Source organism: Pristis pectinata, chromosome 25 (assembly GCF_009764475.1).
Source record: "Pristis pectinata isolate sPriPec2 chromosome 25, sPriPec2.1.pri, whole genome shotgun sequence".
Taxonomy (NCBI): Eukaryota; Metazoa; Chordata; class Chondrichthyes; order Rhinopristiformes; family Pristidae; genus Pristis; species Pristis pectinata.
In genome coordinates this window covers 15675946-15701476 of record NC_067429.1, presented here as the reverse complement: position 1 = coordinate 15701476, position 25531 = coordinate 15675946, and the positions used below count along the sequence as shown (strand labels likewise).

Here is a 25531-nt window from a genome sequence, read left to right as displayed (position 1 = left end):
GGTTTATTTTTCCTTTCTTTCTCGAACTGAGATATGACATTTGTTCCTGCTTCCTTCAGCAACGTCCAACAATCTCATTTGCCACAAGAAAGATTTGAGAATCAGAATCAGGTTTATTATCACTTACATACATCATGAGATTGTTTTGCGGCAGCAGTACAGTCCAAGACATAGAAATTACAATAAAAGTTACCAAAAATAAATAAACAAAATAGTGCAAAAGAGGAATAACAAGGTAGAGTTCATGGACCATTCAGAAATCTGATGATGGAGGGGAAGAAACTTTTACTGAAACATTGAGTGTGGGTCTTCAGGCTCCTGTACCTCCTCCCTGATGGTAGTAATGAGAAGAGGGCATGTCCCAGATAGTTAGGGCCCTTAGTGATGGATGCTGCCTTTTTGAGGCACCACCTGTTGAAGATGTCCTCGATGGCAGGGAGGGTTGTGTTCATGATGGAGCTGGCTGAGTCTACAACCCTCTGCAGCTTCTTTCAATCCTGCATATTGGAGCCTCCATACCAGGCAGTGATGGAACCAGTCAGAATGTTCTCCACCGTACATCTGCTGAAATTTGCAAGAGTCTTTGGTGACATACCAAATCTCCTCAAACTCCTAATGAAGTAGAGTTGCTGGCACGCCTTGTTTATGATTGCATCAATGTGTTGGGCCCAGGATAGATCCTCAGAGATGTGGACACCAGGAACTTGAAGCTGCTCGCCCTTTCCACTGCTGACCCCTCAATGAAGACTGGTGTGTGTTCTCCCAACTTCCCCTTCCTGAAGATCACAATCAATTCCTGGTCTTGCTGATGTTGAGTGCAAGGTTGTTGTTGCTACACCACTCAACCAGCCGATCTATCTCACTCCTGTACGCCTCCTCGTCGCCACCTGAGATTCTACCAACAACAGTGGTGAGATAAGCAAATTTATAGATAGCGTTTGAGCTGTGCCTAGCCACATAATAATGAGTGTAGAGAGAGTAAAGCAGTGGGCTAAGCATATATCCTTGAGGTGTACCTGTATTGATTGTCAGCAAGGAGGAGATGTTATTACCAATCCACACTGACTGTGGTCTCCCGATAAGGAAGTTGAGAACCCAGTTGCAGAGGGAGGTACAGAAGCCCAGGTTTTGAAGCTTTTTGATTATTACTGAGGGAATGATGGTGTTGAATGCTGAGGTGTAATCGATAAACAGCAGCCTGATGTATGTTTTGCTGTTGTCTAGGTGCTCCAAAGCCGAGTGGAGAGGCAGTGAGATTGCATCCACTGTGGACCTGTTGTGGCGGTAGGCACATTGCAGTGGGTCTAGGTCCTTACCCAAGCAGAAGTTAATTCTAGACATGACCAACCTCTCAAAGCACTTCATCACCGTAGATGTGAGTTCTACCAGGCGATAGTCATTGAGGCAGCTCACCCTGTTCTTCTTGGGCACCGGTATGAATGATGCCCTTTTGAAGCAGGTGGAAACCTCCGACTGCAGCAGTAAAAGGTTGAAGATGTCCTTGAACACTCCAGCCAGTTGGTTGGCACAGATTTTCAGTACCCAGCCGGGTACACCATCGGGGCTTGATGCTTTGTGAAGGTTCACCCTCTTGAAGGATGTTCTGATGTTGGCCTCTGAGACAGGGATCACAGGTCACCAGATGCTGTGGGAATTCACACAGGTGTAGTGTTATTCTCCCTGTCAAAGCGTGCATGAAAGGCATTGAGCTCATCGGGGAGTGAAGCATCGCTGCCATTTATGCTGTTAGGTTTCGCCTTATAGAAAGTAATGGCATGCAAACCCTGCCACAGCTGTCGTGCATCCGATTGTATCTCTAGCTTCACTTGGAATTGCCTTTTCACTCTCACGATGGCCTTCCGTAGGTCAAACCTGGACTTCTTGTAGGGCTCTGGATCACCGGTCTTGAACGCCACAGATCTAGCCCTCAGCAGACTGAATCTCCTGGTTCATCCAAGGCTTCTGGTTTGGGAAGACTCAGTATGTTTTTGAAGGTACACACTCATTCACTCAAGTCTTGGTCAGTGACGGCTGTGGCATATTCATTTAGATCCGACTATGAATCCCTGAATATGGTCCAGTCCACCGATTCAAAGCAGTCCTGTACACAGTCCTGCACCTCCCTTGACCATACCTTTGCTGTCCTCACCACTGGTGCTGAGGTCCTCAGTCTCTGCCTATATGCCGGGAGTAGAAGTACAGCCAGGTGATCGGACTCGCCAAAGTGAGGGCGTGGGATGGCACGGAACGCATCCTTGATGGTGGTTTAACAGTGATCGAGTGTGTTGGCTCCTCTGGTTCCACAGGTGACATGTCAGTGGTAGTTTGTCAGAGACTTTTTCAAGCTGGCCTCGTTGGAGTCCCCCACGATGATCTGGAAGGCATCAGGGTGCACTGTCTCGTGACTGCTGATCACAGTGCTCAGCTCCTCCCAGTGCCAGCTTGACATCTGCCAGGTGTGGAATATACACCGCTACCTGGCTGACGATGGAGAACTCCCTCGGCAGATAAAATGGATGACGCTCGACTGCCAGATGTTCCAGGTCAGGGGAGCAGGACTGAGACAGAACCACCACGTCTGTCCAGCACGATGAGTTAATCATAAAGCAAATGTCACTGCCTCTGCCTTTACCCGATGCCGCTGTCCAGTCCATGCAATGGATGGTGAAGCCCTCGGGCTGGAGCACAGTGTCTGGAGTGCTGTGGGTGAGCGATGTCTCTGTGAAGCAGAGTAAACAACAGTCCCTGATGTCCCTCTGGTACTGTTGCACCAGCTGAAGGAATCAGTTCTTTCTTTTGAACCAAATGTTTTGCGTCTTTAAAGAGAGATAACCAGAGGTAGAGAAAAATTTATTGCCTCTGAAGAAATTTTCTGCAAATATAGTTCTTCAATATTAGAAGCTTTATCATACAATACAGATAGATTGTTCTTCTCTGGTGGGTTCCAGTTGACTTGAGTGTTTTTGACACTCACAGAACTTTGATTTAAAACAGATTGATGTAATGCCTTCTCACCATCTCAGACATGTATTAGAGCACTCCATATACAACAAATTATTTCCGAATTGGAATGACTGGTGTGAGTCTGCCTTATTAGTATGCACGTTACAGCAACTATAGTTTCATATATCCTTAAAATCTTATTTTATGAAAGCAGTCTCATAATCTAACCATGCTGACATTAAAGCTACTCTCCTCTGACAATTGAATTTGCTTTTTTACAAAATTATGTACCATGCTTATGAAAGCTGAAGTTATTACACAGAAAATAACATTTCAGTCTTAGTGATGAGTTATTGAACTGCAGGCATCAGGAATCAACTGGACAATTTAATTGGAACATCCCAATACCTCACCCTGTTTTCCCAAATATGAGGGTTTTAAAATTCGATCCACACGACATGGCCATTTCATTTTTCCTTGCTGTATTAAATTTTCAATTTACATTTATATTTTACGTAAATGTAGTTCAAATTGTTTTAACCTGGAGTACTGTGTGCACTTCTGGTCTCCTTACTTGAGGATAGATATACTGGCTTTGGAGGCGGTGCAGAGGAGGCTCACCAGATTGATTCTGGAGATGAGAGGGTTAGCCTATGAGGAGAGATTGAGTTGCCTGGGACTATACTTGCTGGAATTCGGAAGAATGAGAGGGGATCTTATAGAAACATATAAAATTATGAAAGGGCTAAATAAGGTAGAGGTAGGAAAGTTGTTTCCACTGGTAGGTGAGACTAGAACTAGGGGACATAGCCTCAAGATTCGGGGGAGTAGATTTAGGACAGAGATGAAGAGGAACTGCTTTTCCCAGAGAGTCGTGAATCTATGAAATTCTCTGCCCAGGGAAGCAGTAGAGGCTACCTCATTAAATATATTTAAGATACAGTTAGATAGATTTTTGCATATCGGGGGAATTAAGGGTTATGGGGAAAAGGCAGGTAGGTGGATATGAGTCCATGGACAGATCAGCCATGATCTTATTGAATGGCTTGACAAGCCCGATGGCCTCCTCCTGCTCCTATTTCTGATGTTCTTATATAATCTACCTATTTGTGAATCTGAAGCAGATATTTTCAGTGTTAAACAAGTCTTATTACATGATCATACCAGCCCTTCCCTAGAATGTGTTTAGTGTAATATTACATTTTCATTCTCTAAAATTAACCTGGTTCCCTCCCCACCACTTCATCACTTCCCCTATTGCACTACAGATTGTCCAGCAGCCCTGAATGTGATCTGTACACTGTTCACTGTCCCCGCCATTTCCTATCCTGAATTTGGCTGGCAGCCATGCTCACAGACATCAGTATTCCGTCCCCTCAGCCAACATCCCTCCCCCTTTCCTACTGACTGCACCTTCTCAAAAAAACGAGATCCTTGCTCAAAAAGCAGACTCATTTTCAATCTGCCAATGTTTTTATACGTTGTCCTCCCAACTTTGTCCCATTTCACTTGCAACGAGAAAACCCAAGCATTGAATATTATGAAAAACACCTTTGGAGATTACGCCCATTGTATATTACTTCTCCCCAATTTTTCCACAAAATTTTGTTCCCCTACCTGTCTTATCAGGTATTGCCCATTAGCATAGTGATGGGAACAGTTTCCACATTTAGTTTGATGACCGCTACAAGTTTTTTATCTCTTTTGGCTACTCGGTTACTTTCATTCAGATCAACCTTAAATTTTAGATCGATAATTTCCTCCAGTTTAACATTAGAACGAAGAATATATACTTTACTATACAATTTTGTGATCCCAAAAAGTCACTGAGCACCTTACAATCAGTGAAATGCTTCTGTAGCACAGTAAATGTTATAATGAAGAAAACGGCCAATAGCCACACAAACAGCAATGTGATCATGACCCGATCATCTGTTTCAATAATATTGGTTGAGTGGTAAATATTGACAAGGATACCATTTCCATTACTTCACCCCTCCAACCGCCATTCCTCTGCCCGAGATCTTTCTTCAAAATATTGTTGTATTTTACCTGAGAGCAGATGATTTTTTTATGTCTGACCCAAACAACAATGTCTCTGACTTCTTCAGTGTTGCATTGGATAATCAGCTTGGATTTGTGCTGAAGCCTTTGGAACAAGACTTGAACCCACAACCTTCTCCCTGAGAAATGAAAGTGCCGCCAATGTTTCCATGGCTGGCTCTGCTGAAGGTTATGGGTTTGTTTCCAGTCCATTGACGATATTCCCCTCCCTGACCTGCACTAAGCAGTTTAAGATCTTATTGCTTTGTTTGAACCTCAGCAGAATTTTAAATCTCACATGTTACCCATCATCGAAAATGGTCACTCCACCTCTTCAACTTTTCAATGACCATTGAAACTATAAGAATTGCCTTTAATACATACAGACTTAATGGCCCTTTTTTTTTGTCTCTTTCACACCTCATACATAGATGTTTTTGTAGACGAATATGAGATTACAGCACTTTAAAAAAAAATTACTAATACATAACATCTTTTCCAACCTCACATGGCTCACATGCATCAGACCACCATGTGAGGTAGGAAGATTATTGAATTGTATAACAAAATTTCCAGCATACATATAGATAATTTGATTGAATTTTTTTGGGTTGGGGAATCAAGAACTAAAGGGCATAGGTTTAAGGTGAGAGAGGAAAGATTTAATAGGAACCTGACGGGCAACTTTTGCACACGGGTTGGTATGTATATGGAATGAGCTGCCAGAGGAAGTGTTTGAGGCGAGTACAATAACAATATTTAAAAGACATTTGGACAGGTACACAAATAGGAGGGGTTTGGAGGGATATGAGTCAAGCGCAAGTGGGACTAACTTGGATGGACATCTTGGTCGGCATGGATGAGTTGGGCCGAAGGGCCTACTTCTTTGCTGTATGACTCTATAAGGAAAATGGGGAATTATTACAAGAGATTATTTTCTTTGGAGCAGGAGAGGCTGAGGGAAGACTTGTGGGGCATCTTCACTGGATTGTAATTTTACGACCTTTGTAATGATATGGTAAAAACCATCTACCACAGCTGGTTCATTTTCTGTTACTTTTAGAGAACTGCCCGATGGCTGCTCAATCCATCCAGACGGACCTTGATATTTCTGGTTTTGTGGCCTTTTGTTGCTCAGTGGATAGTCCATGTGTTTCTTCGCAAGAGACGGAGCTGAGGAACTGTGGTAAGTGCTTGCATCCTGGAAGACTTCCTTTTGGGAGCCAGCTTCCTAGCATTCACTTGATCCATATGAATGACTTCATGTATTACACTGCTGCATTACGCCTTCAAGAGGTATTTTCGGTTGGAATCCAGTCCTTTGTTGGGAAAGCAAGGGGATGTTAGTTCTACATGTTAATTTATTCAGACTTTGAGATCGAACCTAAAATAACAATAGCTTGCAGAAAAAAAGTTGTCTGGCATTCTCCTTTAATAACTGGGAGACATTCTCTAGATGAGTTGTTGTCTACATTGTAGCTGTCAATCTCCCTTGACCATTATGCTGTTGTTGCCAGGCTCTGGATCATGGCCAAAGCCACGCCTACATGGTCTGACAGCTCCAAGTGGAACTAAATACAAAACCCGGAATTACTCAGCAAGGAAAGGATTTGCAGACTCTTTCTAATGTAGGTAATACGTTGCGGTGGAACTGGACTCTCTCATGTGTTTTGAGGAATTTCCAGCTCGCTGTTTGGCTCATTGAGACAGGCATTAAGCCTAAGCAGCTGAATTCTACGAAATTCCCTCCACCACCACCCCCAACTCCATCATATGCCTGCAAAGCTTTTGTCACAAATACAAAATAAACTAGCTCAACAAAGGTCGCTTTACTTCTTGTGGAGTGAAAACTTATGCCTGTTTTTTGCTTTTTTTTTGTGTGTTATAATTTTTGTCAGGGCTCTTTGTGAATAGATTGATGTCCTCTTGGAGAATATGAGATTATTTTAGGAGCAGATTCAACACAAGAAGATGTAGGTGGCATTGTGGTATTTTTTTGAAAGGAACTTTTGAGTTCTCACTCACATACCAAGCCAAGATGTCAATAAAATTAAGGAGGTTCTTGTGCTTACCCTCTGATATCACGTTCTGACAAACCAAATTGTAGTGATGGAAAGTTGTATTATTCCAGAGTCTAATCCCCATCTGGCTCAAAAAGTCCGATCCTTTCCTGTTTCCATTCCTTTAGTTTGAATAAAATAGAATAATGTTATTATGAAGACAAATTCTAAGTATGGGTTTCATAGACGAGGTTTATCTTCCCTCGAGGATAAAATTAACGGGTGGTCTAATTAAGATGGTTAAGGGAATTGATAAGATAGAGAAAAAAATTGGCAGCAGATATGATTACCTAGCAGTATTCATTTGAGTGATGCATAAATGACTACTCAGTGAAATATGATCACAACTATTTCTGGGTCATTTCATGTCACTCCAGCAAGTTAGCCAGGAATTTCCTGGCTTGAAAAAGTGATGCATTTCCATAACTGGGTGAGCATCTCCTGACATTATTCTGTGTAATGCTGTTTTTTGATGTTGCTGATAGAAATTCAATGATGTTTTTTTCCCAAAACTCATCTGTTATTGTGGGGTTATGTACATAATTTATGTAATAATATATAGTTGAATGTTATGTACTTGGTAGTTGTTCTCCAATACAACTGAGATCATGGTGCTTTTGGGTGCTTACCTTGTGTGACTGTTTTGATCTTTGGCAGGCACCATTTTCATTGATCACTAGAAGGACAGAGTGTGCAAACATGCACTCAGCAGGCTTGAAGAACATAAGTAAACCTCCTAAAGGACAAAACTAAGGCTTCACCTTTTTTGGATGGTAGGATGTAACATATCGACAATAGGGCTCAAAGTCAGTCTTGAATGAAGATTTTTTTTCAAAAAGAAAATACAAGGGGGAAAAGGAAAGTTTAACAAACCATCTGCTTTCTATAGATAAAAGAAAGGAGAATAGGTTCAATTGCTGCATTTGAGTCTCAAACCCAGACAAGAGAGGAATATCATGAGATACTGTAGCATTTCTTTACTGCAAACAACATCAATGAGAAAAATAAACCAAGGTCTGCCTTTACTATTGTGGTGGAAGCCCCTGCACACGGTTTAATGAAAATCTTGCTGAGCACAGAGAAATGTGGTAACAAAAAAAGAGGAATTCATGGATTTGTTGAAGAATCTCTATAACCCAAAGCCAAGCAAAATTGTGCAAAGATTTAAGTTTTATTCTAATGAAACAGTGGCTGAATTTGTAGCTGAAATTGTCACAAGACTGTATTTAAGGCAACACATGCTCTTGGATGCTAAAGTTCAGGTTAGTGTGCAGAACCAATAATGACTGGATTCGGAGATGATCATTATCAGAGTGAAATTAAACTTTGCAAACGCAGTGGAATTATCAAATAAAAAAAATGTGCAAGGCTTGCAAGTGAGACCAGGTGTTCCATGTAACAACAGGGATTGGGCACAAACCCCAAAGCAAATTGTTCTGAAGCAACTTGAATATTTTAAAATGGTAAATAAAAGCTGTTACTACTATGGAGAAGATGTATGCTATCTGAATGCTGGTTCAGGCAAGAAAAGGGTCACCTTTGTGTTTTAAAAAGCCATTTGCCACAAGTTGAGCAAACAAAATGAAAGTAAGAAATTAAAAATGATGCTCAAAATTTCCAAAGGTTCCACCATTCTCACAGCATGAAGGAAGTGAAGACTGTAATACAGATGTATTTACAATATTTAATGAAAAAGGGGCATTTAACAAATGCAGAACCACGGACCGTTATCATGGAAGGGAATGAAAGAGACATTTGAGCTTTACACTGGGTGGATTGTTACACTGATGAACCAGACTAAATGAGCAACTGGGTGGCCAGAGAACATAACATCTAAACGTAAACAGGCACAGGTAATTCTGAATATACAAGTGAAAGCATTGAAGTAGTTGGAGCTCCTGACTTGACAGCCAAATACCAAGGACAAGTTAAAACATCACCACAAGTACTTGTTACAGACTCGGGACTGAACCTGTTGGGAAGAGGTTGGTTGAATGAAATTGCCCTGGATTGGAAGAGTAATCATGTGTGTGGCTGTAACATTACAGAAAGGGCTAGGGAGATGCAGACAGCTTTTCAAAGGTGAGCTAGGCACATTGAAGAGTACCCAAGCCAAAACCCGTGTTGATCCTGCCTCTCCACCACCACCAACCAGCCAAGGGCAGTGCCTGAAGCAATGAAGCCAAAATTGGAGGCAGAAATTGACAGGCTTCTCAGAGAGAAAATAACTGAACTGTTGAGTACACTAAGTGGGCAACACCCATTGTGTCAGTGTTAAAGCACAGTGGATCCATCAGGAACTGTGGAGATTACAAGTTGACCATAAATCAAGTCCTGATCCTGGAATAGAAAAATTACTTTCAGTTTTGCCCACAGGGCAGCAGTTCAGTTCACTAAATTGGATATGAGTCATGCATATCAACAGATAATGTTACAGAAGCAGTCTAAGAAGATTTTGACTGTCATCACGCACAAGGACTCGTTCACAAATAGCTGACTACCCGACGGAGTTTTCTTTGCAATTATTATCTTTAAAAGAACCATGGAGAGAGTGCAAGTGTTGCTGTATGCTTGAATGATATTCTGAGAGGGGGGCCTCAAGAGATGAACAACTGCAGAATCTGGTAGAAGTGTTGACCAGATTGGAAAAGGCAGGACTGTGTCCAAAGATAAGTAGGTGTGCTTTCTTGATGAATGAAGCACTGTATATGGGACACTGTGTGGACACTAAAGTACTATATTCAGTTCAAGAGAACATCCAAGCTATTACCTATGTTCTTGCCCCAATTAATGCAGCTGAGCTGAAGGTATATCTGGAATTGTTGAATTATTATAATACATTTTTGTCATATCTAGCAATTGCTGCAAAAGGATGTGAAGTGAAGATAGACTGAAGCTCAAGAAAAGTCTTCTGTGCATTCCAGTTTGCTACTCAACAGCCAGAGAGTTTATCTTATCTTGTCACTTGTCACCACAGTGTTGGTGTTGTGTTATCTCATCAGATGGAAGATGGTTCTGAAAACCTGGGAGGTTTTTGTGTCTTCAGTGTTTCAGCAGCAGAGAAAAGATACTCGTAGCTGGATAAAGAAGGTTTAGCCATCATGTCTGGACTGCACTAGTACCATAAGAACGTGTATGGATATCATTTCACCATTTACACAGATCACAAACCCCTAATTTTCCTTTTCCATGAAATAAACCCAGTTCATCAAGTTGTTTCCCCATGAATTCAAAAATAGGCCTTTAACCTTGAGAACATGTGAATATACCATTGCTTTCAAAGCAACAAAATACTATGGAAACATGGTCGTCTTCTGGTGTCAGAGACAACTATTTTTGAAGGAATTTGGGTCCAAGTGCAAGCTATGGATCACACGCTGCCTGTGAGTACTGTACAAGTAAAACAATGAGCAGCCTTAAGTGGAGATCATGCACTTGACCAGAGTGAGGCGATATTTGAAATGTTCTGTTAAATAATGTTGAATTAGCTTGTGATGGATGGGAGGATGTAATAATGTATATTATGTATTAATATATATAATCGATCGTTGGCAGATGCCATTTTGATTGCTGAAAGGGCTATTTCTAGAAATGTATTCAGCAGGCTTGAAGAAAATAAATTTAACTTCCTGAAGGACAAACTAAGCCTCCATGTTTTTGGATATTAAGCTATAAAACATTGGCTACTAGGTTTTGATAATGGTGCTTACCCTCTCATTCTCTTATTCTCACTCCCTTTGTACGCTGAAGACTGCCGGCTCATTTGAAGCCAGTCTTAAACATCAATAAGACTTCTGCTGAGCTCCACTGCAATATCAGAGCTTGGAAACTAATTGCAATGTGATGCGGCCACTGGTTTTGCTGAAAGACTCAGAACTAGAGCAGGGCATAGGAGGGGCTATGGCCACAGACAAGGAGACAAAGGAGGGAGGCACAACAGGACACACTGATTAACATAGGGCTACCCCTTCCCCCGAAGTCTAAAGAGACCCTGTACTTTCTTGAATTGTAAGCAATGCAGTATCACCCCTAACAGAAGCCTAATTGTCCATTGGTCTAGAATCAGAATCTGTATCCATCTCCTATAGTCTCATGCACCTTCACGCAAAGAGAAGATAAAAGTACCTCCCAGCATCATTAATCACTATGGAAACTCCAGCCACAAAGCTACCTTCAATGCTGGGACTCACTTGCTTTTCATTATGATGAAAGCAAATGTCCTGTCAGCATTGTCTCAGTAAATTGTGACCTCTCTTCATCTTGCAAAGACTGATGTTGGTGCTTTGGATCAAAACTGTACTATGCATTAGCCCATTTTTGGTGAGCATAGCCACTTACTGCTCTGCACAATTTCTTTGTTTCACGCAGAAATTCAAGTGTAAAATGAAGTGCTTTATTCAGCATTAAAAATGAAATGAAACTAAAATTAAAAGCCCCTTTCCTTTTGGACAAAAGTCACAAAATGGTGCCAGTGCAATGAAACTTATTAGACAATTTGAGGATTGAAGATTCCAAATAAGCTTCATTCTCCTGTTATTAGAGTGTGGTATCCCCCACAGAACCAGTCCCCAACCCTCCAGCCTGCTGCTAGGGGTAAGCAGAACTTTTCTGGACACCCACTGTGAGCCCTTGCCCCAAAAGTGCCAATTCTGACTGCTATGTTCCAACAGAATTGGCTGCAGTTTGGGAAAGCCAGCTGTGGTGCCCTTGCAAGGCCATTGGCTGGAAGCCGTGGGTAAGAAGAGAAATCCCGAACTCCTGAGGGAAGACGGGACTTTCAGGCCTTGCAGTGGTACTAGTTCTCTCACAAGGCCAGGCACCTGACCGCGTGGGGATCTGTGGTAACCCAGGTCAAACTACAGGTGCAAAAGCTTCCAGAACCCAGCAAATGCTGACTAACAAATCCCGCAAACCAGCTGTCTGCATTGAGATGGAGACAACGGCTGCCACAGAAGAGGGCTGTCGCAGTCTTTTTCCCAAGGAAAGGGAACCAAAAACTAGAAGGCATAAGGTGAGAGGGGACCCGCAGGGCAACTTCTTCATGGAGAGAGTGGTGCGTAAATGGAACGGGCTGCCAGAGAAAGTAGTTGAGGCAGGTACAATAATAATATTTAAAAGACATTTGGATGCAGTTCAAATTCGGGCAAATGGGACTAGCTGAGGTAGGCACCTTGGTTGACATAGACAAGTTGGGCCTTTTGACTCTGTGATGCCACAGTGGAAGTAAATCTCCACTCTCTTCCCAAAGCCACCTCCATGCTCCAATTCATCTTATGCGTTCAATCTGGCAGGCCATACAAATGTTTCTTTGTGGATCCTCATTAGCCCTTCAACTTATCTTAGCCAGGGAAAGTACCAATGTGTGGAGTCACCTCTAATAATCCAGCACAATAGGCTTTCTTGTCTTACTGCTTAACTGCAATCCACCAGTGCCAAGTGACTCCCTTGGGCAGCATGCCCTCTACCCTGTGTTCTGCCCTGATGATTCCACTATGAGCTTATGTTTAATGTAGATAGATGTGATGATGCAAAATGCTCTCTGCTGCCATGCCAGCCACAAGCTTATCATCTTCCTGCATCTCTTCCTGTGCTGGGGCCTCTATTGGTGGTGGTAAACTGAGGTTACCTGATAAGGCTGCAAAGATAAGACATTATTGTGGCTACGTTGTACAAACAGTCCACTGGTAGAAAATGTCCAGCAGAAGTGCAGAATCTTTTAATCAGTGAGACCATTTCAGTAAGGGAGTGGATATGTGGAAGGAGTGCAAGTTACCTGCATAACACAAAAACTGCATGTCTTCTTAGCTGCCCCCACATCCTCTGCTGTAGCCTGAAGAGTCTCAGAGACCTCCTCCTGTCTCATGTGGCAGATTCCAATTACTTGGTCTTGGACTTAAAGAATTGGGGACATGGAACACTAATGACCATATGTGTCTCTGGCTCACTATCTACACGTGTGGGGGAGTGAGAGCTGATGCTGAGTGGTCACAGTGCTGCAGCTTAAAGCAGTATATTTCAGTAGCAGGTGAAGTACGTGGAGCTCACTACATGTTTCAGAATGTCGATCCCTGGAAGTCAGTTCCACTATCACCTCCTTCCAGGTATGCGTGGCTGATGGACTACATTGCCTTCTGCTTCCCCCCACCCCAGGCTCCAACACCCTTCTCTCCTTCCACAGATCTCCTCCACGAAAATGTCAGGGTTTTTTTCTGTGACGCAGGCTCTGCTGTCCTGCCCCGCTTTCTGTTTTCTCAACAACACCGCAAGCAGATGTAATTGTGTGAGTTTATTGGGTCCTTGTAAGGGTTGGAGCCCCAACGACAGTTGCATGGCCAAGTGAAGGCAGCCACATGAAATTTAATTGGATGTTTCATTAGGCTATGCCACTTGCCAAAATAGGAAGCATTTGAGACCAGAGCTGTTGCATGAGGATCGCGATTGAAAATCAAATACCTGGCTTGATAGTGAAGTGTACAGAGCTACCTCCTGGTGACAGATGTGCTGTTGCAAGAGGCTTCATGACTAGGTCATTGTCAGCAGCAAGTTCACGTTGATGCTTCTGATCTCTTCTTCTGACTGGCTATGGAACATGAATGCACCTGTTTAACGTCGGCAACCTATACTAAAATCTGAAGCCATGGATGACACTCCAAAGCTCCTGTCCTGATAATTACACCCTCATCTACAGATTTAGTTATAAAAAATTAAACTAGTTTGAATCAGCCCTGACGTGAGGCCTGTGTTTGAAGGAATTTTTGTGTCTTGCCCACTGGAAATAAATATCATTCAATATTGGGATATGGAGAATCTGTCATCTTTGAAATCAAGCAAGGTTTTGGATGGTCATGGCCCCATTTTGTCACAATAGACAAAATGGCAAACTGGTAACTATGGAGAGAAAATCTGCATCCAGTCATAAGTGGTGTGTTTGAATTGCTGATCCCATGGAGGAAATCAAGGGTAGGTCGGATCTTTCCTCAGAACACCAAGCCAATTTGTATCACTCTCTATCTCTCCCAGCATCAGAATCCTAGATGCATTGGTGTTGGTGTTGGTGTTGCAAGCTGAGTAGGGGTAAATGATATTGAACTGAGTGGATACGAAGGATCTGAATCAAAATCTTATTTAGTAGATTTGTGTGATCATTGATATAGCATTTTCCATGATCTCGGGTCCTATCAAAGCTCTCCGCAGCCAATGAAGTTCCTTTAAAATCTGGTCACTGTTCTAAAGTGGGAAACGAGAGCCAACATGGGCAGCAGCAAACTCCCATTATTGTGCAAATAAGATAATCTTGACATCTTTGTGACATTACTTGCAGAGTAAACATTGGTCAGGATCACACAGTAAAACTCCTGGTCCTTCAAATTTTAAACAGCCCCATTATGATGACATCCAAGAAAATTTTTTGTTGCTGGATAACACATGAAACAATTCAATGATTGTGTATTTTAGTATTCTAGTACATTGTCAATGTGTCTAAACTATGCTAAATCACTGATCAATCAATGAATAGAATTCTCTGGTTAATGATCAATAATTTAGCACAGCCAATAGAGTTAGAGATATCGCTTGTGCAGCTGAACAGGCTGTAAAGTAAAAATCCTCTTTGACTACGTCATGCAAAAATGCTTGGATCTAGTTTCCGATGTCTTGTTAACTGTGGTGTGGTTCATAAATGAATTTTACTTTGCTAGATGGTGATTAAAAATGCTACTATTTGACTTCCTTGTAAAAGATATGTTTTGCATTCATGCATCAACTCTACAATATTTGGCTTTAATGGGCAAATATCAGCCTGCTGGCTTCTCGCTCCAGGCTGACACACATAGAAAAATGCTTTAATACCCAACACTAATAACCATATTGATATTCCAACTAATCATGCATATTGCTTTTCTCAGAATGAGCTAAAAATATATAATTAGTTGTAAAAGATAATAATGGCAGTTTGTTTTGATAAATGACAATATTATTTAAAATTATTAGTAAACTAGCTGCCAATGCCCGTGGTACATTGCAAAATAGGTTAAAAGAAACTTCTAATAAAGTTCACCATATGCAATATTTTTTAGAGACATTGGGATTAATTTAACTCCACAGTTCTTTTGCAATAAGAATCCACAGTTAAGAGCATCTCTCAAACATTACATGCAGAGATTTGGTTAAATACATTGTGATTGATTTCTCTTTCTGCGATGATTAAAATAAATACATTACTTTCCAGGATAATCAACAATCACTGCTTCATCATCTCAAGTCTTTCCGGTTTCCTTATGCAAAGAAGAAATGCAACTTTCTCCTACCTAAGCAGGCTATTTGCAGCAGCATTATTGCCTAAAAGTTCCAATGCACGCTTTAAGGGCATTGTAGATGCAACAGGACATCAGAAGTGTTACAGAGACCAGGTTCTTCATATTTTCCCAGCAAAAATATGCCACTTGTCCTACTCTCCTTGGGCTGGGTTCAGGAGGATGGACACAATCAGTAAGGGAGTGTAGCAGGGAGATTGACAGGTGGGGCAGTTGCAGATAGAGTGGATTAAGGACTCATCTCCACTCATCGGGAATGTTCCAGCACTCTACCCCAGCAGACATCTTGATTGGTGAGAGTGGAATGGGTGCTGAAGGGAAGGAATCGGAGAAGCATATTTGGTAGAGAGGGGAATCGGAGAGTAATATTTGTTTGGGCAAGGGTTGTGGGTTTGGGGGAACTGGCATATATCCTGGCAAGGGGACCAAGGGTTGAGATGAAGATATATAGGAGGTACAGCAGTGTTGATGGGAAGTGACAGTGAAGGTTGAAGGTGGGGAGATGTATCAGAAGTTTCGGACTAGGCTCAACATTGTGGTTGGGATTGTTGGCTGAGATGTTGGTGGGGTAGGGGTGAGCAAAGGTGAAGGTAAATATTTTGCCTGCCTTGCAGGCTTCCCAGATTGGTGACAATGGACCACTGATGCCCTACAATGGGTGGCCTCAGAGCAACAAGACCCACATTTAACCATAGTGCTCCAAAAGGAGTGTAAGATGTACATGGGCACACCAGCACTGTGGGATCCAGTTTCTAGGTAGCCGTCTTTAAGTGATACCTCAAGGGATATGCTGGGTATCATACTTCATCATAATTAAAATCTTTTGTACCTCAGTTTAAAATATATTTTTAAAAAAGATAAGTTAAAGTTTCTCATTTCCATTCTACCAAGAAAACAGTTGTAGCAACTGAATGTAACTCCCAACATCCTCTATCATCTTTACAACAACCATATATTTTCCTTAAAGATAGGGTGAAATTGCTTGAAGCTGCATTTTTCATTATGTTCTTGCATATACAACTGCTCCAAATGCATTCTGCAGTGAATAATATCACAGGACATCTACTAATAAACATTTAAATCATCACAGCATTAGCCCATTTCCCACCCTGGACAATCCCAGTTTCCTGTTTTAAATCAATTGTCACATCTACTGACATTGTTACTTACCTACACTATTTACAAATTTGGATGTTTGTCAAAGGCCATCCAAAGATCACTAAATATATATCAAGCATATTTGTCCTGTTCTTTGTGCATATGATTTCTTTAAAACTGGTCTCCTTGTTTGAATCAATTCTGATAGTATTTTCTTTTTTATTCACCCTTTTGAACAATTATTTCACAGTTTTTCCCACATTCAGCATGAAAACCTACTGGTGAAGCTTCCTGATATGCCTTGATTATTTTTAAACAATGATAGAATTTCCCAAATCTAAGAAACTTCAAAAATCTCTGAGTTGCAATTATTTCAATTTTCATTTAAGATTTATAAGTCTTCTACTGTCTGCATTAGGTGGCTTATCACTTTAAAGAACATTTAGGGTAATTTTAAAATAACAAATTTGTGACTATTTGCAAACAGTTGGATCAGTTATCAAAAGTTATTCAATGACAGATGTATTGTGACTACTTAAAATACATTTCATATTTGCATGATGGCCCAGATGGGTAAAGTTATTGCCCAGTGTACTGATAAGCAGGGCTGGCAAATCATTTAAAGATCATGAGTCAAAAAACGGAATTTACTTACTGAAAAAGAGCCACAGGCTTTAAATTTATTCTATTTAATTGCATGGTCTGCTCATTAATTTTATAGAACAGTCTATGCCACTTAATTCATAGTAGTTTAACTGATATCATCTAATCAATTTTTAGCATTAATGAGCCTCTTTGCCTTGTTCAAAGAATTAATATCATGTATTTTGTGCAAAAATGACTGAATTACCAGTGATACATGTATCATTACAAATTTATAAAATCATCAAAGCATTAATTTTTGAAATCTATTTTAACTGTATTTTGAGAGTTATAAAATCACCATTTTTACTTCAATAATAATCTGTGAAAATCCATTATAATGCATTACCAATGTAAAGTTACTCTTTTCTGTAACATGATTAATCTATTAACTCCAGATTTTGATGTCAAGGAATGATAAAAATATAAGTATTCTTCATATGTGTCCATTGATTATGAAAATCAATTAACATCTTATCCAACAGGCTGTTCATAATCAGTCTAATGAATACAGAAGTTGAATATACATTTGTCAATCTTCTGTGACTTGGAATTGCATCAAAATTAAATTAATACCAATTTATTAATAGCTAACACTTGTCAGTGTGAATGCATTAACATTGTTTTCACTTTTACCTTTTAACCAGACATTGGGGTTGCATTGAGAGACTTGCCTGGATCCAGAATGATCCTTTCTTAAAAGCACTTCTTCCAGTCTGGTAGATAGTGCAGGTCCAACCAGGATAAACCAGGATATTTAGCAACCAACAAATTACCCAGCCAAGAAAAGATGCCAGTGCACTCTGGTCTACTTCCTCACATCACATTTACATCATATATTTAAATGCAAAATGATCTAAAATTAAACTAAAATAATGATTGATTCAAGCCCTAGTCACCATTGTTTTCATTCCATCTCAATGATGTAACAACTTTAAAAGAGCTTCAGAAAAGCGACTTGCAGCTCATGAATTACAGGTTGACCATGCCTGTTGTCGACCATGTAGCTCCCAGATTCAAGACTAGTATGGCCACTGCTTAAGCACTCATGATTGGGCTTAATAGTGGTGAATCCTATGATCAGATGGACTGCTGAGCCAATGTCCAGGAATGGAACTTGGCATTGATGGAACAGGATCTCGGCAAAAGTTGGTGCCTTTGTGGGGGAAACAAAAAGTTGGGAATTTAATAAGTTAGTGATTTAAACAAAAATCAGAGATCAAGAGTCCAAAGAAATTACTTAGCAAATGTAAACTTTTATAGCTGCAAAGTTCAAAGGATAAATTTGCAAAGATTTGACTGGTCACTCACCTTCGAAGGAAGCAAAAGCACAACACACCTGGTTTTCGATGAAGGCATTTCACCTTATTTTGAGCAAAGGGAACAGGCTAGAAATGTTTATCTAACTTACCGTTTGAGGCAACTATGCTTTATATGCCAATAAAATTAAACAGGTTACCAACAAATCCTTGGAGATCTTGGTTCTCTGTGTCATGTGTGGATTTATGGGTTTAAAATGTCAAAGTGCAGTAGTGTGCAATTGAATCTGTAATACATTTGATAAATGCTTGCTAGAATTGAAAATGTGGATAGATCAAGATTTCTAGAACTTGACTGGATTTCATTGCAGAAACATTGGCTATGCAACAAGCATTTTAAATACATATTTGAAACTTTTATATCAGCTGTTTTATTAAACTATAATTAAAAATTGCAGTTCTAGACACAGTGAATGACACAGTTGCTCCATTACATCATTCTGTACTTCAGTGTATAATCATGACATTTCACCATAGTAACATAACATTTTGAACAAAAGTGTGCATTATATGCAGATATGATTAAACTCCAGCAGCAAATTGCTGTCTCCAGGTGAAACTTACCAGCATATTGACTGGCATTACTATGTTGATCTTGAAAGAAGGGGAAAAACGGACGACATCTAATATTTATAGTTTAATGCTAGGCTTTTGTTCAGTCTTCTAGTAAACGGGAAGTGACACCTACCTATGAATCCAAAATGGTTTTGTATCAAATATCCTTTATCCTTGAGCTGGGTGCTATGGAAAAAATTCTGCTCCAATTTGTATGAGAGAATTGGGCCACCATGAAATGGGAACATTATCTGAATTCTGTAACAGCTCTACAGCAGCAATGCCTACTTTGAATTTTCAAAAATTGGAAATTACATGACTTTGATTAAAAGAGAATGGAAAGGAGTGTTTCCCTTTGAAGTGTCTTACAATAGTTGCCTGAGGTACTTAGATATGAAGTGTCAGCAGTATATTAAATTAAGAGATGACCAAAGAAGAACTTTTGAGTAAAGGTTAACAGCATTAAAAAATAAAAGGATTGATGGGATCTGGCACTAAACAGAAAGAATTTCTTCACAATAATTAACATAAAAGGTGGCCAAAACTTGTGGATGATGTGAAACCAATACAGTGTCAACCTCTTTCTCTACTGTGCTGTTTTTGCCACATCTGCTACCTGCTTCTTTTGATTTCTAATAGTGTTTGCATTCATCACTGTAAAATAGAAATAACCAGGTGAAAGGGGGTATAGGCATATGTCTGACTTAGTGAAAAAAACATGAACTGAAACCTGCAAGTTCTAAAGATTTTTAATGATTATTTACCTTAGTGAGATAAGCAAATCTATTTCGTGATGGTAATGAATTTCAGTCCTGTATTCACTTCTGAAAGAGACTCTGATAAAGACTAGTTTTCTGGTAGATGGAGACACGGGTGGATCTTGAGGATTTACACTACAACCTCCAATCTACTTTTAGTAACCCATTGTCTGTTATGTTGAAAGGGCGAGTTAATTAGATTGTATAACATTCAATCAGTTAATTCTAAACAATGCGATACATTCTTCACACTTCAGAAATGTCATGTTTAGTTTCACAGGATTAAAATGTGTAAAGAATATTATTACACGCTGAGATAGCTTGATAATGGACTAGCGTCACAGTATCACAGTTAGCAAATGTAAAGATTGGAGAGGTTCACATCCAAGGATGTAAGACCTGTGGAATTAAGTTTATATAATTATTTCACTAGTACTGAAGGAGCATTTCAGTCCATCAGGTCTGTTCTGTTCACTATTGCTCCACTAACCCATCCTTCGTATGGCTTAAGATTGGTTGTATCTGTTGATCTGTCATCTCTGTCACTATAATTACCTGGAAAGTTGTCACAGTCTATTATATTTTTACGCAGATTAAAATTGTTTTCTTCTTTCTCATTTTGCCAATCAATTTAGACCAAACTTTTCTGCCCAATTTCAATTTCCTCCTCCCTCCTTACAAATCTATTCTTTCAGATACAGAGACATTAGAGACTGCAGATGCTGGAATCTGGAGTAAAAATGAGCTGCTTGAGGAACTCAGCGGATCAGGCAGCATCTGTGGAGGGAAATGGGCAGTCGATGTTTTGGGTCAACATCCTTCTGAGTCCAGATGAAGGGTCTCAATCTGAAATGTGAAATGTCCATTTCCCTCCATAGATGCTGCCTGACCCACTGAATTCCTTCAGAAGCTCATCTTTTATTTTTTTAAAAAACAAGTTTTACTAATTCACTTTATAACAGTAAATATCTTTCAAGAGACACGTGGAAGGGTATTACCCATCTGATTGTACAACATGAAAAATAAAATTTATCACATAAATGAATAACTACATAAAAGTTGGCTCCAATATGATTTCTTCAACAAACATTGTACCACCTACCCTGGGGACATCCTGAACTCTGGCTACATCCTCCCTATTCCTACCTGTCTCCATGACTTCATGATCACTCAGCCAATCAGATGACTCCGGAGGTCCATTGTAAAAGTTTCAGTAAAAGCAAGTAAACTGTACAACCAATGCTGATTTTAAAAGCACATGCCTGGATTTAAATCAATAAATCTATTTAAATGAATCAATGAGTTCAAAGCACATTTAATTAGTAAAATGTATAAATAGTTTTATAATTTATTTTATTTCCTTATAACATATGAGGCCATTCAGCCATCGAATCTATGTCAGTTCTCAGAACCATCCTATTCCCCCACTTATTTCCTTGTAACCTATTGTCTCACATGCCCATCAACACCACCCTCCCCTTGCCAATTTCCTCATGAGGCACCCATCAGATGTCATTTATAGGAGTCAATTAAACTACCAACCAGCACAATTTTGGGATGTCAGAGGAAACAAGGGGAAAACCCACTCAGTCACAGGGAGAGTATGTAGCCTCCTTACAGACGGCGTCCGGGGTCAGAATCAAACCTGAGTAGCTGGATCTGTGAGACTGCTATACTATAGTGCTACTGTTATGCCCTAATAGAAGGGGTATATTAGGAGTGTGAATTCTCCAAAGAATTTGTAAGTTATTTATATGCCTGTACTCCCACATGTATGCATAATTATTGTTATGAACTGATATTAATGTGTGTAATGTTCTATGAATTTCAACGATAATTGCTTTTGGGCACCATTATTTTGAGGATTAGCATAAATTTAAAAAGAAAACCTTTTTTTCTAGTGATTAGACTGAGGATGAGTGCTCCAGGACGAGTTCAAACATCCCTCCCTCCTTTGTTCTGGCATAATTGATAGAATACTAGGATGATAGCTAAAATAAGATTATAAGAAGCTGCCCCTTCCTTCACCAGAAATCTTTCCAATCCCTCTCCTTCTCCTGAAAAAAGTACTAGTGGAAATGCCACTCTGAATTTCCTAGCTCGCCCCAAAATAAAGTGAGCATGCATAACTTTTTATAATAGTGCTGCTATACCAGGGATTTGGCTATTCTGGTGAATGAAAATCCCACCCTACTGTAAGCCTAGCACTGGAGTGAGCTCAGGAAATGGCATCCTTGCAATGCATGATAAACTTCTGCTTAGAATAACCAATGAATTTATCCTGATTGTCGCAATGGAATTTATGACTTAATCTCAGTCTCAGAATGAAATATTACATTTGCCAACTAAGAATAGGCCAGATACATGATAGTTTGATACAAATAAAAAGACCATCTCATCATGTGGTGCACCCTGCATTTTACTTCATGAGAGAAATTTCAACAGAAAAGTGTCATATTTTGCTTGATTAAATTATTAATTGTGGATTTTGTTGCTGTGATAACGGTAAATTTATTCAGTGAGGTTGACAGCAATTTTCTGTTTGTCTGTGCATAGTTAAATGAAGAAATCCTGACATTACCCTCTGCATTTGTGGTGTTTCAAAATAAATTTGTATTTTTTTAAAATAAAGCAGTTATTCCAGTACATAATTACAGACGAAAACCTCCCTGTTTCAAATCTAGCTCGGTGTGGAATCTAATTCCCTTAGAATAATTATTCCAAATTTCTGTTCCTAAGATTTTTTTTAATCTTTAAAGTTTATTATATTCAAACTCTGACCTTAATCATGTGCATATTTCAATCCCTACTTGGCTCTTCTTAAAATATTTTTTAAAATAGAGCATTTTACTTCCTGGTTTACTGTCTGTGAGAATTCTTCAATACTGCTGGGTGTCTGGTCTGCTGAAAGATCCAAGATTTACCCTGTAGCTGACATTACAATGAAACTAATGTCAGGAACTGTGAAACGAATGCCACAGAGATTGACAGATCTTTGTAGTTTGCTGTCTTTGAGGTCAGCAAGCAGTGCAGTCTCTTTATCACTGATCACAGATTCCAAGCCATGTTCCTGCAAATTTCCGTTAAATATTACAGTGCTAAGAATTGCCCTTTGTTTTTTGACTCTTCCAGCAAACAAGAAGTTTCCATGATGAAATAACATTGCACAACTAGTCTGCCTTATATTTGCATATAAGTACCCTCGAATGAAGGCAATCAACACATGTTATGCAAATAGCTGTTGTACTCCAGAAAAAACAATAACAAACATACAGAAATGAACAAAATTCATGCAAAAATTATTGCTACCGGTAAATAATACTTACGACAATCAAACCAAGTGCAATAATCTAATATACAATTCTGTACAATTATGAACCAGTTGAAATTTAGTGCCTGTATCAAATTAATTTATATACACACTATTTATAAGTAATGGTTAAATTATAGAATTGGCACTTTGTACATGGAAATATAAAATGTAATTTTAAAAACTTTGAATAGTACTGCAAATGAAAAGTATCATGCTTCAGTGAAATGTACCTGATTTAAAAATGTGTGTCTATTTTTAATCCAAAGTAGCACACTTACAAAATGAAAGTTGTTTTAAAAAATTGTCAAATTAATTTATTTCAGGTGTAAATAATAAAATAGGATATTAAAAAGTATGGTACTTCAATTAACAAGCATTTAATTGGTCACACTTTTATTACAAATTCTAGTTTCTTGGTTTTTGGAAAGGTGGAACTAGATTTAACTAGAATTAAGAAAATATAAGTCTCATACTAAATGGATTAGTGGGTTAACACACTAATCTTGAGAGGATAAGCTAAATCCAAGTTGCTTGAAGGGAAAAGGGGTGTCCAATCCCTTCAAAGGGACAGTTGAGTTGAACTGAGTTTGGAAAATGGTACAAAACCTTTTTATAAAGAAGAATCTAACTTCCTGGTATTCATTTCTTGATACCCCAGCCATCCTGAGATACCCCCCTCCCCCCCCCCCACCCCCGCCCCTGCTATCTGTTGAGGTCAAAGTTGTGGGATGTTCCCAAGACAGCAGCAGAACCTTCTAGCTGGTTAACAATTTAACCATGCCTCATAATCCGAACGCAAGATGCAACAGATACAAGATGGTGCCGGAGCATGGCAACTTATCACAAGTTGCTCTCTGCAGATCCACTCATTACTTCTATTATAATCATTCTACTCTTTTAAATCTAAACTCTATGTCGGTAAGAACGACTCACTTTCTCTGTTGCTGTTACATTCTATTCTGCATTCTGTTATTGTTTTACCTTGAACTACCTCAATGCACTGTGTAATGAATTGATCTGTATGAACGGTATGCAAGACAAGTTTTTCACTGTACCTCGGTACACGTGACAATAATAAACCAATTCCAATTCCAATTAGTCAATTAGCCAGAGGTAACTTTTCAATATTATGTTTCCTTTAGTTGGGAGTTTGGTGATGGCAATGAAATTGGCTGGCTCTGATGTTGACTGAAATCCAACATGGTAGTTCAAGGTTTTGGGTTGAGGGAGCAGTGGTCAGGAGCAACCTAATATGGAGCAGGAGAGCACTCCTGAAGTACCAGCTGTACAATTTGCTAAGAAACATTTCAAATGTATATTTCCAGTGACAGATTCCATAGACTTGTGATCTAAGTGCCTGTAAAAACAGATTAAGAATGCAGACATGAGCTACAACTTTTCACAAGAGCAGAGATGGTTAGGGACTAAAAATCAGCCCTGACTTTTAAAGCACATTAGTTCAAGTTGAAATTATTGAAAGACAAGCTTTACACGATTTAGCAACAAATAACATACAAATCAGAGCTCATAAAAATACATAAAAAGGGATGGATTGTATTTGTTACTTGGGCATTGATTACATTTTCTGTTTTAATTTTTTCGTGAAGACCAACCAACTGGCCCTCAAGTGTTGTGGCCTCTGTAGCATTTGCCTGAACTTCCAGCGGTTCATTCAAGTCTGCACGTTAGAGAGCAGATTTAATGTCTCATCTGAATGAAGGCACCTTTCACAGTACTGCACTCCTTCATGCTGCACTTGAACCTTGAACTTACTGACAAAGAGGAAAAAGTACTATCCGCGAAGGTATGATGTGTAGTCATTGTAACTCTCAACATTTATCATTTACTTGGTGACTTCAAAAAAACTTTTAAAAGAAAAATTCTTCTTTACACATAAGTTGCAAGAGAGAAGCCAAGTAAAACCTGAGCAACCAAGAGTTGCTGATAGGTAAACTTAGCATTTTGAATGGATTTCCAACAGAGTGTGGATGTTTTTAATATTATTCAAGTTCTTATGAATTTGTTAGTTGTACATAGTTTTCTAATGAAGTTATCTATATGGCTTTCCAAAAAGCCAGGAAAATGTTGATGGATAATTTGAGTTCATTTTGCGTTTTGACTTGTTTTTTTTTATTGATGCATTGGAAACAATTAAGTATTTTGATTGTTTGTGTCGTAAAAACTCTAATTTAATCTACAATAAGAGACAATAATTCCGAGTTTTGTTCCAAGGCTTTATTTTACATGGTACCATGGAGAGTGGGCAGCAATCTCCACTGTCACCTAGACTAACATACAGAAGGTTACAAGCTTATTTTCTATGTTAAAACAACAGCTATATCACGTGACTATTCCAGTTACGGTTGTTACACACTTAAGAACTTAATCAATGTATCACATAAGACAAAGAACAACACCAATCAGTTCCCCTTATCAGTGCGCTCAAGGCTGACCTCGCAAAGCTGACCTCTCAAAGCTGACCTCGCAC

General features: G+C 39.5%; 1 protein-coding gene across 1 annotated transcript in view; it reads left to right on the top strand.

The window, feature by feature from the left end:
- LOC127582826 (acyl-CoA-binding domain-containing protein 5-like) overlaps positions 1-10672 on the top strand; it is a 47045-nt gene extending 36373 nt beyond the window's left edge. The window contains exons 6-7 of the mRNA XM_052038392.1: positions 6050-6172; positions 6504-10672. Of these exons, the coding sequence (XP_051894352.1) occupies positions 6050-6163 (114 nt within the window). The 3' untranslated portion in view covers positions 6164-6172; positions 6504-10672. The remainder of the gene's footprint in view (positions 1-6049; positions 6173-6503) is intronic.
- The last annotated feature ends 14859 nt before the right edge of the window (positions 10673-25531 follow it).